This window comes from Alligator mississippiensis, chromosome 10, assembly GCF_030867095.1.
Source record: "Alligator mississippiensis isolate rAllMis1 chromosome 10, rAllMis1, whole genome shotgun sequence".
In the NCBI taxonomy this organism is placed as follows: Eukaryota; Metazoa; Chordata; order Crocodylia; family Alligatoridae; genus Alligator; species Alligator mississippiensis.
The window spans coordinates 60,243,132-60,258,209 of record NC_081833.1 but is presented as its reverse complement, the minus strand read 5'-3'; the positions used below and the strand labels follow the sequence as shown (position 1 = coordinate 60,258,209).

General features: G+C 49.3%; 2 protein-coding genes across 9 annotated transcripts in view; one reads left to right on the top strand and one right to left on the bottom strand.

Annotated features, from left to right (window-relative positions):
• Window positions 1-9,170: 9,170 nt before the first annotated feature.
• On the bottom strand, window positions 9,171-13,302 carry FAAP24 (FA core complex associated protein 24). Of its 2 annotated transcripts, none has more exons than XM_019492930.2 (4): window positions 13,287-13,302; window positions 12,488-12,627; window positions 11,804-11,956; window positions 9,171-9,926 (listed from the first exon to the last, which is right to left on the bottom strand). In XM_019492930.2, exons 3-4 carry the CDS (start codon window positions 11,930-11,932, stop codon window positions 9,678-9,680), a joined length of 378 nt encoding a protein of 125 aa, XP_019348475.1. In that variant the 5' UTR covers window positions 11,933-11,956; window positions 12,488-12,627; window positions 13,287-13,302; the 3' UTR covers window positions 9,171-9,677. The 2 variants fall into 2 exon arrangements, with proteins under 2 accessions (XP_019348475.1, XP_014451048.1); XM_014595562.3 differs by lacking the exon at window positions 13,287-13,302 and adding an exon at window positions 13,054-13,201.
• A 155-nt stretch (window positions 13,303-13,457) lies between these two features.
• CEP89 (centrosomal protein 89) overlaps window positions 13,458-15,078 on the top strand; it is a 105,329-nt gene continuing 103,708 nt past the window's right edge. For 3 of the 7 annotated variants that reach the window (XM_059713854.1, XM_059713856.1, XM_059713857.1), the window contains exon 1: window positions 13,459-13,577. In XM_059713854.1, the coding sequence (XP_059569837.1) occupies window positions 13,539-13,577 (39 nt within the window). In that variant the 5' untranslated portion in view covers window positions 13,459-13,538. Of the gene's footprint in view, window positions 13,578-15,078 lie in introns of all 7 variants that reach the window. The other 4 variants (XM_014595596.3, XM_019492921.2, XM_019492919.2 and 1 more) reach the window with 3 other exon arrangements.

Here is a 15,078-nt window from a genome sequence, read left to right as displayed (position 1 = left end):
TTTGTTGCAAATGGATTTTCTAATAAGAACAAGTTACATAGTGATACATTCTTTACTAAATCTGTAATTGGTTTCCTCTAGCATTTTCATACCCCTCAGCCCAACAAAAGAGAATTAATAAAATATCAAGTTGTGGGAGGAAAATGGTCTTTACATTTTTTAATCCAAAACATTTTACCGCAAATCAATCAAACAACCAATCATAGACTCTGTTCCTTGTGTACTTCACAAGAAACTCAATTTTTCTGTCAATTCACAGGACCCTTAATTTGCCTGACAAGAGTTTAACCAAAACTATTAGGATGTACCAGTTTTACAGCAAATGTTTACAAAAGTCTGTACAGCACAAGAAGTTGTGTCCAAGATGCATTTAAAATTGAGCATGGCCTAAAACCCTTACAAATGTCCACCCACAACAGACGTCTACAGCTGTTATAAAATCCTTAAAACAGAGGTTTACAATAAATTAGCAGCTCAGCTCCTAACTTCATTAACACTAATAGTCACTGCTTTAATTACCTACCTTCTTCATCTACTTAATCTACTGAGCAGATGGCCATTTAAAATATTAGAGGCTTGTCCTGCAGCACCAAATAGATAAACAACCAGAAAACACACGTCAAGTCTTACAGTTTTTAAAGCCTATAATCTCCAGTGTGTGTAGGTGAGGAAAGTGGGAACAAGTGGAACTTCACATAAAATTTAATCAACCAGCCAGCCAGAAGACAGCAATAACTCATGCCACAGTTCCAGGCAACTTGATGTTTGCCATTCAGTAATTTTCATCGTTTCATTGTAGCTAAGGCCAGGAGGGACCTGAACAGATCATCTAACCTGACACCCTGCCACAGGCAGGAATGAATGCTGGGTTCACAAGACCCCAGACAGGTGATCATCCAACCTCCTCTTGAATTTGCCCAAGGTAGGCGCGAGGACCACTTCCCTGAGAAGTTGGTTCCAGATTTTGGCCACCCTAACTGTAAAATATTGCCTTCTGATCTCTAACCTAAACCTATTCTCCATCAGCTTATAAACATTGTTCTTTGTCACCCCAGGTGGTGCTGGGGAGAAAAGGGCTCTACCTATTTGCTGTTGATCTCCCCTGATGAGCTTATAGGCAGCCACCAGGTCCCCCCTCAACCTCCTCTTGCTGAGGCTGACCAGGTTCAGGTCCCTCAGTCTCTCCTCGTAGGGCCTGTGCTGCTGCCCTCTCACCAAGCAGGTGGCCCTCCTCTGAACCCTCTCCAGGCTGGCCACATCCCTTTTGAAGTGTGGCGCCCACTACTGGACATAGTACTCCAGCTGTGGCCTAACCAAAGTTGCATAGAGGGGGAGTATCACCTCTCTGGACCGGCTTGAGATGCATCTTTGGATGCATGACAAGGTACAGCTGACCTTGCTGGCTGCAGTCTGGCATTGGCAGCTCATGTTCATCTTGGAGTCAATAATGACTCCAAGATCCCGTTCTGCCTCTGTGCTTTCAAGAAGGGAACTCCCCAGCCTGTCTGTATGCTATGGATTCCTTCTCCCAAGGTGCAGCACCCTGCATTTGTCTACGTTGAACCCCATCCTATTCTCATCTGCCCACTTTTGTAGTCTGTCTAAATTGAGTTGCAGCCTCTCTCTCCCTTCAAGTGTGTCCACCTCGCCCCACATCTTAGTGTCATCAGCAAACTTGGACAGTGTGCTTTCCACCCACTAGTCCAAGTCACTGATGAGGATGTTAAACGGTGGGTGCCTGAGGACCAAGCCCTGGGGTACCCCACTGCTCACATCTCACCAGGTTGAGTACAACCCGTCCACCACTACTCTCTGGGTGCACCTCATCAGCCAATTTTTTACCCATCCAACTGTGCAGCCATCAATGCCACAGTCGCTTACTTTATTGATGAGGATGGGGTGAGAGACAGTGTCAAAGGCCTTCTTAAAGTCTAGAAAGACTACGTCCACAGCGACACCATCATCCAAGGATTTAGTTACTTGGTTATGAAAGGCAATCAGGTTGGTCAGGCAGGATATGCCTTTGATGAACCCATGCTGATTGCCCCTGAGCATGATCTCCCCTGCTGGCCCCCCACAGATGTGCTCCTTGATGATTCTCTCCAAGATCTTTCTGAGCACTGAGGTGAGGCTTACAGGCCTATAGTTACTTGGGTCCTCCTTCCTCCCTTTCTTGAAAATTGGGACTGCATTAGCCAGTTCCCAATCCCCCGGCACCTGGCCAGATGACCACAAATGCTCATACAGCTGGGCCAAGGGCTCCGTGATGACCCCTGCCAGCTCCTTCAACACTTTTGGGTGGAGGGCATCTGGACCTGCAGATTTAAAAATGTCTAGCCCTTCCAGAAGATCCTTAACTACATCTGCGCTGACTGAAGGCCTGACAGAGCTATCCCCAGGATTGCCCCTACCTCTGCTAGGTGGGATGTCCCGGTCCCTGTTCAAGAAAACAGGCAAATAAACTGTTAAAAATATCAGCTTTCTTGTCTGACGTAGCCACAAGATTACCATTTGCATCTTGCAGGGGCCCTACATTGCCTGGTGCCCTCTTCTTGCTCCTAATGTACTTGAAAAAGGACTTTTTGTTGTCCTTAATCCTGGACGCTAGCCTGAGTTCCATCTCTGCCTTGGCCTTTCTAATAGCCCTCCTACACTCATGGGCCAAGGAGTACTCCTCCTTGGTGATAGCTCCTCCCTTCCACTGGCTGTACACCCCCCTTTTAGTCCTCAGGCATTGATGAATGCCCTTGCTGAGCCAAGGGGGTTTCTGAGCACTCTTACCCCCCTTGATTCTCTCACGGACTGTTATCCTTTGGGCCTGGAGGATCGCCCCCTTAAGGTACGACCATCCCTTGTGGACTCCCATCTCCTTAACTTTCTGGGCCCTCAGTGCCTCCCCCACTAGTCTCCTAAGCTCATTGAAGTTGGCCCTTCTGAAGTCAAGGGCTTTAGCCTTGGTGTAAGCCCTTGACACCTACATTGGATAGTGAAATCCAGCAGGTGATGCTCGCTATTGCCCAGGTGGTCAAGGACCTGCAGTCCCCTCACCAGGTCATCCCTCGTGGCCAGGACCAGGTCCAGCAAAGCATTACCCCTAGTGGGGCTGTGTACTTCCTGGATAAGGTGAAGGTCCTGTAATACAGCCAGGAGCCTACGTGAGCGGTCAGACCTGGCTGTCTGTTCCTCCCAGCAAATGTCTGGGTAGTTTAGGTCACCCATGACAATAACATCCCTTGACATAACCGCCTCCATAAGTTGACTGGAGAAGTCCTGGTCCAGCTCTTCCCCCTGGTTGGGTGGTCTGTAGTAGACACTCGCTGTAAGGTCCCTTTCACCACGCCCCCCCCTTGTAATTTGACCCATAGTGTCTCCGCACGACCCTCCTCTAACCCGAAGCTAATCCTTGATGATGTGAGGTGCTCTTTGACATAGAGCACAACCTCCCCCTCCCCCCCCAACCTTTCCTCTCTGTCCTATCTCTTCTATATAGGGTGTATCCCTGAATGCCCGCTGCCCAGTCATAGGTAGGGTCCCACCAGGTTTCTGTGAGCCCTACTAAGTCTGGGTTCTTACTCGCAATCAGGAGGCACAGTTCCTCCTGCTTACTCCCCATACTACAAGCATTAGTGTAGAGGCACTTGAGGCCTCCTGAAATTTTAAATATTTCAAGCTAAATCAAAAGCTTACTAAGTCTGTTTACTGGCATCTGCTCTAGTAGCAGATAATATATAGGGTATAGACAGATGTAATAACTGTACAGATTTCAAGGATATAGACAAACTGTTAAGATGCAACTGTTACGTCAGCATGATTCTGTAGCAATACAAGTGTAGCAAAACTATTCCAATTAACCATTTCATTCAGGGACAAATTTAGGGTGATTTAGCCAACTTATCACACCAGAATCATGCAAACCTACTAGGATGCATGGACCTACAGGGAACAGGGAGCCAAGACCCCATCCATTCTCCACCTCCCCCTGCTCCCCCTCACCAACACAAAAGAGCAGCTAGGCGGTAGAGCCTGCTCTTTCCCTATGTTCTGACCAGAAATGCCCACACAAAGCACCACTTTAGGGATTAGCCTCCTTAAACTGGTACATGGAACATGAGATAGTATCAAACAGGTCAAGTCAGAAAAAAAGTTTCTCTTCATAGGTAGGTAAAGGCCAGTATAAGAGAGGGAACTGAAGCATGAGTCTGCAACATTTTTCCATGCAATTTATGTGGATGCTAGACTAGGCATCATTTCCATCTTGATCTAAACAAAACAAGCTTGCAGAATGTTGTCCTGGTAGCAGCCATCTTGTGCTATGGAGTAGGTGGATTAGAAAAGGGACCAATGGAAATTAGAATGGAAATTTAACAATGTAGCACCACTGTCCAATACAGCCTTTGTCCTTGTTTTTTTCCAAACGTTAGTTCTCTTGTTAAGGCAACCAGGACAAATGGCATGACCAAGGGATGCAAGACTGGTTCACAAAGGAGGCTTATAAAACAAACCAGATGCAATTAATACATAGGGCAAGGGTGGGCAATTATTTGGGCCCAAGGGCCACATACGGAGTTTTGGTCAGCTGTTGCAAGGTGGGTCAGCAAATCAGTGCCGTCTGTCCCCACCTGCCCCACAACTCACCGAAACTCCCTATGGGGTAGTGGGTAGGCAGGAACAGTGTCCAGTGTTCAGGAGTGGAGTGTGTGTGTGGGGGGAGGGGGCTGCTTGGATGCTAGGTCCTGGGAGCCTGCTGTGAGTGAGGGGAGGAGGGGAGGGAGGGGAGCTGCCCCAGGCAGTGCAGTCTGTGCTTCTCCGTGGTACTTCACATGGGGCTTAGCTCTGCCTGCTTCTGCTGGGGCCCTCCTGCACTATGCTCCTACCAGTGACTACAACCCAGTCAGGTGCTGCTCTGCACCCCCCGCCTCCAGTTCTAGGATCTGGAGTAGGAGCCCAATGTGCCTGCTGGTACTGGTGCAGCAAAAGCAAGAGGAGGAGTTGCTGCTGGAGGCAGGCAGTGCGGAGCAGCACCCGGCTGGATGCAGCCACACTGGGAATAGCCTGCTGGAAACGGCTCCTGCTCCTGCCCCAGCACATGGGGCTCCAGCTCCAGGGAAAGTGGCCAGGAGCTGAAGCCAGAGCCCCAGCACTGTGGCAGGAGCCACCCAGCTGAAGCTGCTCATCTACTTACCTGGAATAGTATGGCATGGCATGGCATGGCGAAGCAGGGGCAGGAGCAGCAGCAGCTTCTGGTGGGCTGTTTCTGGTCCATGTGTTGCTCTACACCCCCTACTTCCAGCAGCAGCTCCTCTTCTTGCTCCATCCACACCATTCCCAGCAGGTACAGGGGGCTATAGCTCCAGATCCAGCAGCTGGGAGCTGAAGCCAGAACCTTGTGCGCTGGGGTAGGCTATCTAGGCACCACCTAGCTGAAAAATACTTGCCTGGTGCAGCATAGCACAGTGGGGGCAAGATCAAAATTAGGAGCCACCGCTGGAGGCAAAAGCATGAAGCAGCACCCAGCTGCAGCTGCACCAGGAACAGCCCCGGCAGCTGTGTGCTGGCTGGGGCCTAGACCAACAGGCACCAGGAGAAGTCCAGCGTATGCTGCCTCGGTGCTAATGTGCAGGGCATAGCCCCATGTGGAGTGCTGCAGGGAGAGCCACAATTCAAATTCAGATACCTGGTAGGCCATATTCAGCCTACGCGCAGTATTTTGCCCACTTCTGACATAAGGCAAGACATACAGCTTGAGTTCATCTAGAGGGAAACAAATGACAAGGTATAAGGGACTGCATATTCTGCTTCAGAGAAAAATCAAGAGAGCTCCCAGGATTTGTGCAGCGATACCCATCCACTTATACATCTGCTGAAGCTCTGATAACACATGCACACTTGTGGGGAGGATGGAAAGACATCACAATCCATACTATTGCAGAGCAATTCTCTATGTAACATAACGACAGGTGGGCAAGCAAGACGCCAGCCCTGGGCACTAATAGAGAGGAAGCGCCATTACCATGGCAACAGCAGTCCATGCACGGGGAGGTAAGACTCTTCAATGCTTGATGCACCCTCCTCACCTCCCCCTGGCAGCAACATTTCTAGAGATGCTTCTGTTCCATGTTGTTAATTTCTGCTGAGGGGTTTGGAGTAGTAAAGGAGGCCAATGAAACAAGCCAAGTAACAAAAAAAGAAAAAAAAACGCAAGCCCAGCCAAGATTCTCCTGCTACTAGTGTCACAATGGAGGCTTTTGGGATGGAGGATGCTCCACCAACAGTATGGTCAGAAATGGTATCAAGTGGCAGTATTTATTTCAGATCAGAGCCACAGAGAGAAGCATTTCTTACTTTTTGCACCTTGAAACATGCTCAGCAAAATAGCTTTGCTGAATCTTTTTTTCTATGTTTTCCAGTTTGCAATGGAGAGGACCATTTTCAGGGTCTTTTAAGACTTCAGCACAAATGCAACACTAAGTTGAAGACAAAACCACAGGCAGCTTTTTCATAGTTACAGTTTCACATTCCACAAATAAGAGCATTGGGTGTTGGCACTGAGCAACACAAACATATCAGCACTTAACCTGCCCGGTAACCCCAGCCAGGCTGCCAAGATTTTAAGAGATTAGAACAAACTCCGAGGGTGAAGGAAAAGGCTGAGGGCACCTGACCACCTTGTGTTCTCTGGAAAGGAAATTTAATATAATTTTTCTCCACTGATGAGTCAGAGAGGAAAAAGGGGAGTAATTTCAATACTGCAACTTCAATTTCCCCTTTTGGTGGCACATCTTAGCTGTGTAGTGAATATAGGTTCAAGGGCAGTAAGAAGAGCTTTGGCACTATGAATGGCCAAACAGAGATATACAAGGCCCTAACATGCATAGTTTCCAATCATCCCAACACTCTTAAATACATGAATATTGAATTTGCACTAGGAAGTCAAACTATCCCTTTCCAAGCAGTTTCACCATCTTCCATAATACTGTCCCCCTCCTATACTTAGGGTATTGGATTCTAGTGCAGGAGATATTAGACCTCTGTTTGCATATAGAAAAAAACTATGTATGCATGTTTTCTCATGTATCAATATAATATTCCACGAGCGAAGCTTAATCTAAAAGGAGTTAAAGTTCATGGCTTTCTGTCCTCACCTTAAAGCCAAGGAAATAAAAGTTCTGGAACACAGTTTAACCTGCCCAGTGAGGGCAAGCAGCACATTTCCACTAACAGCAACAGATTCTACATCTTCACAAGAAACTTCCTTCTGCCTCCTGCAGGTAAGGACAACAGTCCCCCTTCCAGAATGGTGCAAACCCACAGCAATCACCTCCAAGCACTGGACTGGTTAATACACTTGAGCTACAGTTTTTGAGACCAGCTTGTACTTTGTTTCAGTATAAATATGTTGAATTTTTATGAGCTTAACAAAGGCAAGGACAGGTTGTTACATCTGAAGTGGATATAAGCAAAAAATTTCAAGTGAGCTGCACTGCCCACCAGCCAACCAAGCAACACAATTCACTCACAGCTTACCCAAGATCTAAAACACTACAAACTGGCAATGGATATTTTTGACCAAACAAGTCTGCAACCACCTAGAAACCTCCATTAAAACAAAACAGGAAGTTTCCCTATCTTATAAATTAGAAAGAACTAAAGTAAGATGCTCTTTGTGTTTCCAGCTCCAGTTGTAGGTCAGTCTGACTGGACTGAACAAGAATTTGCCAGCACATTGTCAGAAACTGGAAGTGTTTAACTCCTTTAATTTTATGTCAGTGCTTAGAAGAAATGATTCCCTCAGGCAAATGATAACAATCTTCAGGCAAGCTTAATAAAATCCCAAGGAGGGCGAGCATTTAGTGAAATGGGTCACTTTGTCAGGCACTGAACCATAATAATCCCTTATGAAGACAAGGAGACACGATGGCTTATTTAAGACCACACGTCCCAGAGAATCCATTACATTTTTGGTGGGGGGGAGGGAAGAAACAGGATCTGTGTACTTATAGCTACCAAGGAGGAAAAATCCTGGCTTTTATATGATTACTCTTTAGATTCCTTGGCAAGTAATGCTACACATAGGATTAACTGTCTTTTTGTTCTATTTGTGCAGCACCGGGTAAAGCAAGTTCTTGGTCCTAGGAACATCTATTTGTATTGCTTAACTAGATTTCAGTATCAGGACTCTTTCTGTGTCAGGTTACTTCCTTCCCATGCTCTTTTCCCCTTTAAATTGATCTCCTCTGCTAGTGTGAGCTGGGGAACATGGCATTGGTCTTGGCACAAAAAACCCCCACAATGATCCAGGTTCTGTAAACCCATGTTATGTGAAACCATAAACAATACAAAACACTTCCTTTCCAAAGCATTCCAGGATAACTCTGGAAAGGAAATGAAGCATGATGTAATAAACTACCAAGCTGCTGAACAGGTAAAACTACTTCTGTTCCTACTGTTCAACTTACAGCCCCATAAAAAATAGGTTAGTTTTATATTTCATCACTACTGCTGTACAGATAATTCCTACAGCAACTTCAATTTTGGTAGTTTTAAGGCACTTGAACTTCTCTTTTGAAATACATACCCTAAGAATTTGTAATACTGTTGTTCTTCTTTTGGGGCAGGATACAGTATAATTTAATATATGTTTCACAATACATTAAAAATTATTACAATTAGGGGATTTACACACCATTTGGTCTCCCTGACCAGCAAGCTATGTTCACCCTAGCTACTGTGCCCCATTTGCTGCTTTCTGTTCCTCTTACCTCAAGCCATTCTAAAAGGTTACCACCACCAGTGTTCCCTCTAAGCTGCGTACATGCGCAGTTGCAGACAATAAAGAAAATCAAGCCGCACAATAACTTTTTAATGCTATGCATGGTGGCGTACTGACCGGGGGTGGGACGGTGATGGGCCACGGCCCCTGGGCACCAGCTGGGGGGGGCAGGGGCATCCTGTGCCATAGCAAGGGGGCACCACCGCTCTCCCCGCCACTGCCACCAGCTTTGTGTCCGGCCACTCACCACCCACCCCACCCTGGCCACAGGCTGCTGCAGGAGTGGGGACGGGCATGCAGATACCCGTGCACTCCCAGCCAGGATTGCTCACGGATCGCTAAACCTTAGAACACTGACTACCACAAGGAGTACAATTTGTCAAGATCAGGTATCACTCTCTTCAGCACAACAATTCTTTATTACTTATAGGTCTCTGAGCATAACTGATCTTCTCCATTGTTATTAAATGCAAAATGAGTATCCTACAGTTTATCCTTACAAAGCAAGCAAACAAAACAGCTAGATAGACCAAAATACACTGCTTGCCAAGATAAATGAAAGTATCACTTTTTTGGCCTTCTGTTCATGGAAGGGCACATCCCACACTTCCTAGCACTCCATACATTTTTCTACCCTGCAAGATGTCTACCTGTCCCCCTAGTATAAGATCAAGACCAGATAAGTGTGGTTAGACCAGTGGTAACATGAACCAAGTAAAATCTCTAAATCCCTGCTCATCTCTCCAGTTGCAGATCAGGGGTGACAATGACCCCACAGCATGCGTGCTAGATGGCAATAAACAAAAACAGAGTTTAAAAAAAAAAATTCAATCCCACTTTGAATGCATAACAGCCCCATCCAAAACAGAGAGCACTTGCATCTGTCTGTGACAGCAGCAAGCAAATGTTAATTTGTCTGTGTGAAAAAAGCATAAATTTGTTGTGCTACTGTTTGTCCCACTACTTGCTCAAGCTCTTGAACAGACGCATTGCAGAGCTGGTGGATGCTTCCAAATCGCTGCAAGAGAAGTAGAGCTTTTGTTTTCCCAACACCTGGAATCTGCTGGACCGTCCGAAGTATGGATGCGTGGGTGAGCTGGGAACACTGCTTACGAAGAAAGGGGTTACTAGTGCGATCCTTGCTTTGCTCATGGACCTGAAACACAGAAGCAGAGGCAGAGCTCCCTCTAGTGAGGGACAGATTTTGCTTTCATCAAATCATTTCATTCAAATTGAAGAGGGAGTTTCCCAGCCTTCCTGAAAAATCAGGCACAGCTTGTAAACTGCTTCCTAGAACTAAGCCATATCTTTTATCAAACAGATTGTAGGGAGTTAGAGAGAAAGAGCAAGGGCTGATGCTTCCCCTTCCCCAGGTTATAACCAGGGAACTTTTTAAAATCTGAAAATTGGGGATTTTTTTTGTATTGGAGAAAACCAGGATCCCTGATTATAGCCCTCAGCTAGAAGAGTCAGGTTCAAATCCTTCCTGTTCCCAAGGAAATCCTTCCTGTCCTCCTCCCAGTAAGTGCCCTGGCCACCTGAGCTCCAACCCTCTAGGAGTGGGCTGGTCAGTCTTTCCCACTGAGATGTTCAGCTTCACAAGGAATTCTTAAATATTCACTAGAGCAGATAACAGAGCAGGTCTCCTTGTACCAGGGGAGTCTCCTCACCACTAGACTATGGAGATGCATGCTCTACCAGTCCCCAAAACTGCATCTTCTCTATTGAGGCTATCATTCATTAGGCTCTGCTCAAAGTTTCTCCAGCTGAGACTGGTCTCTCCTGTCCTTTATTGACTGCACTTCCTCACTTTGCTGACGGGAAAGCAATTAAACGAACTGATCAAGCACTCATCGTGGCAAGCATGGACTGCTGCTTTAGACAGACCAGCCAAGCCTCATAAAAATGTTTTCCAACAGGCCTCCTGAATTAGCCTCCTAGTCCCACCATCTGCTTTGTTTCCCTCAGCATCAGAAAACAGATAAAAGAATAAAGCAGATGGAAATAGAATGACAGTACCAGATCTTAAAGGGGGTCTCCTTCAAAGTTTCCTACTTTTTGAGGACTTAAAGCTCCTACAGTGAATGGATCAGACTTCAAAGAAACCTTCTAGCACATTTCAACAGCACTAATCAGCAGCTTGGAGGCAGAGAGGGATCTTGGAGTCATAACTGACTCCAAGATGAACATGAGCTGGCAGTGTAACGAGGCCATCAACAAGGCCAATCACACCTTGTCGTGCATTAGCAGGTGCATGACTAATAGATCAAAGGAGGTGATGCTCCCCCTCTATGCAGCACTGGTCAGGCCGCAGTTGGAGTACTGTGTCCGGTTTTGGGTGCCACACTTCAAGAGGGATGCGGAGAATCTGGAGAGGGTCCAGAGGAGGGCCACTCGCATGATTAGTGGCCTTCATGATAGACCCTACACAGGGAGGTTGAGAGAGCTGAATCTCTTCAGCCTTCACAAGAGACGGCTGAAGGGAGATCTTGTGGCCGCCTATAAATTTATTAGGGGAGGTCAACGGGGAATAGGGGATGCGCTGTTTACTAAGGCACCCCAGGGAGTGACTAGGAATAATGGGTGTAAACTAGTTGAGAGTGGATTTAGGAAGAAATTTTTCACAGTAAGGGTGGACAGGATCTGGAATGGGTTTCCAAGAGAGGTGGTGCTATCACTTAGCTTGGAGGTCTTCAAGAGGCTGGATAGTCACCTGGCTGGGGTCATCTGACCTCAGTCCTCTTTCCTGGCAGGGGGTCGGACACGATGATCCATTGTGGTCCCTTCCGACTCTACAATCTATGAATCTTCAAGGCCACACGAAGGAACCTGAGTGATGGTCTCAAGTTTGGCACCTCACTCCTATGCTGGCGGGAGAGTGCTATGATACCTCCACGCCACATTCAATACGCCAACCAGCAATGAAAGCATGGAGGAAGCGGAAGGGACAGCATACTGCTCAGTCTAGAGACAGCAATGATACGTTTTTAATCTGACTGGTGTTTCCCCAGTAGTGCAGGAAGCAGCACTTACTAGCTGGATAATAAGCTGCGAGGCTTCCTCCTGGTTGGCCACGGGGAGCAATGTCATGCCAAGCTCCAGTACGACAAAGTTCTGCATAGCTGGAAAGTACTGATCGCTTGTTGTGGTCCTCTCCACCATCACGATCCCATTCAGATTGCTGGCCTTCGAACGGAGGAAAGCAGCAGCAGCAAATGGGTCACAAACGGCTTTTCCACGAAGCTTCCTATTTTCCCTGCCAGAGCCACGACCCAGCTCTGTTCCCCTCACTTCACTCACTACACAACCCAAACTGGCCACAATGCCAAGTTCAGCAGCTGCCAAACAGCACCATGAGCATGAGGAGGTAGGGCAGAGCAGGGGAGGAGAGGGGAGGGGAGGGGAGCCGAGCCCTACCCAGGAACTTGCCCCAGGCCTGGGAGTGTTTTGTGGGCAGCGCTGGCACGTCTCAGATGAGAAACGTGAAGCTTGCAGTGGAGTCTGCACTACAGAGGTGGAGGGTGTCCAGTGCAGCCTCACACCAGGCTGGGAAAGAAGTGCTGCCTTTGCAGACACACACAAATCATCACCAGAGCTTGGGGCTCCTCAGGAAAAGCTTCAGGCTAGACAACTTGGGGCCCAGAGCGGCAGGGAAGGGCAGGATGACAGACAGGACCAGTGTTGTTGCCCCTCCCAAAAGAGCGGGTGGGCACTCACACTCCTGAACTGGGCCAGGCGTCTTCGGAAGCCATTTCCCGCCACCACATCGGCTTCAGACACGTACAGGACACAGGTACCATGGGGCAGGTGGAAATCTACCAGAGCCAGGTCCTCCTCCAGGATCAGCCGCACCGGCCCTGCAAAGCACGCACAGAGTTGTAGAAAACGAGGGTGGGAAGGGACCTCAGGAGGTCACACCTAGTCTAACTGCCTGCTCAAAGCAGGACCAGCCCCAACTAGATCATCCCAGCCAAGGCTTTGTCTAGCCGAGTCTTGAAAACCAAGGATGGAGAGTCTATGACCTCTCTGGGTACCTGCTCCAGCGCTTTACTACCCTCCTAGTGAGAAAATTCTTCGTAATATCTAGCCTAAACTTCCCTTGCTGCAACCTGGGACCATTGCTCCTTATTCGGTCATCACTGAGAACAGTCCAGCTCCATCCTCTCTGTAGCCCCGCTTTAGGGAGCTGAAGGCTGCTATTGAACCCGGCGGCTCAGGCAGCTAGAGCCCCAGATCAACCCCCCTCCCGAGGGCCCAGCTGCCCACTGCCACCGTGGCCGGACCTTGCAGCCCCCGCACCAGCCGCGAGCCCCTCCACTTCTCGCTGCCGACCACGTGCCCGTAGGGGACCCCCGCCGCCCCCGCGCGCACCGACACCCCTGCGGCCATTGAAACTCCCGCGGCGGCGCGTGGGGGCAGCGTCCAATCAGCACGCGGCGCCCCACGTTGCGTTACCGCCCCCTCCCCCAGGCCCCGTGACTGACACGGGCGCCTACCAATGGGACTCGAACCTCACCCTCACCCCCGCCGGCCAATGGAGACCGCGGAGTGCGGAAGCGGCACTCTCTAACGGCAGGTTGCTAAGGTGAAAGGCGGAGGGAGTAAGGTGAGCGCTGATTGGAGGAAGGGAAAGCTGCAGCCAATCTGGCGTGCGCTTGTTGCGAAGCCGGTTGTGAGGGGCGGGGGGGAAAGCGTCTGAGGAGGAGGAGGAGGAGAAGGTGGCGGCGGTGGCGGTTGGTGGCTGCAGCCTCCCCCCCCGCCTGAGCTCATGGCGCTGAGTTTCAGGAGAGGCCGGAAAGGCCCGTTTGTGAGTGTTGTCCCGCGCGGTCCCTGTCCCGGGCTGGGGGCGGCACGTGCAGCGGGCGGAGCCGCGGGCGCCTGGTCCCGGGGCGGGGGGGAACCAGCTACTTGTCATCGCGGTGTTAGGGATGAGGGGACCCGAGCCAGCCCTGACTGCACTGCACTCGCGGCCTCCTGAGTCACACAGACACCACATCATCGTTGTTATTATTATTATTATTATTATTGCATGCACTCACTTTTTTGGCTAGCGGAATAAAAACCAGCAACTGAGCAGTGCAGTCTGGCAGTGCAGGGTGCTGTCTCGCTTGTCACCCTCCCTTTCATATCCCACTGGTCCTATGGAGGCCTCCGCGGTCAGCCCCTTTTCAATCATTTCGCTGAAGCAGAAGGATGGGTGCGGGCTCAGATGCCGGATATAAATCGACCAGTATTTCTGGAGACGGCGGCAGCTGCTGAAGAACGTGGAAGAAAGAGAAAGCTGTTGCGGTGCGGTGGCATAGGGTTGTGCGTCGAGTCAGTTTGTACCGCTGCCTTCCCAATTTGCGTGCCTGGCGTTTTACTTCCACCGCAAAGAAAGGGAAAGCTGTTTGTGGCAGAAAATGATCCCGTTCCCCCAGACTAGCGAGTCTCGCTCCAAGGATAGGATCTTAAGTTTGACGTGGCAAATCCCATGTCATAGACCTGGGGAGTTGATGGCTTTAATCCTCAACAACAACAAAAAAAGTGTTATGCTATCGTATGGCAACACTTCATGAAAGTAGGTTATAGATAATAGTAACGTTCCCCTACCACTTATATTAATCAAAATTTAGTTTGAAAGTAAGATAGAGGAAGAAATTACTACAGGTTTCCCTCAATTTATGTGGGTTTTGTATATGTGAATTTGCTCTTATGCGATGACCCTTCTTATACTCAACATTTGTTATGTAAGAGGTAAATTCACTCTTACGTGTTTGGCATAGGTGCCCCCCCCCCAGCAGGTAAGTCTGTGAGGAGAGGGGAAAGGGCCATGGGGCCAGGACCCCACTCATCCCTGCCCCTGCTGCAGTTGCTCTGGGAGTGGCTGACACCAGCTACCTGTAGCTGTTGGGCTGCACTGTGCCCTCAACCCCCTGGGGCTCTGCCTGTCCCCACTCACCCCAGCTCCTGGGCTGTGCCGTGCTGTGGTGCAAGCAGGTGGTGTCAGCTGCTCCCGAGTCTGCTGCACCAGAAGCTGGGGTGAGTGGGGATAAGTGGAGCCCTGGGGGGTTCGGGGCTGCAGGTAGCTGGCGTCGGCTGCTCCTGGGGCCACTGCAGCAGGCTGGGGTGAATGGGTAGAAGCGGAGGGCTGGGGCTGCAGCAGGGAGCAAAGCGGAGGGAACTGTCAGTGCAGGCATGGGATGGGGGGCGTGGCTCTTGCTGCTACCTGTGCCCCAGGAGGGCTGTGCTGGGCTCTTTCTGGGGGGGTACATGCCCCTGGATCTGCACGCGGGACAACAACACACTGCTGCTGCAGCAAGCAGTGG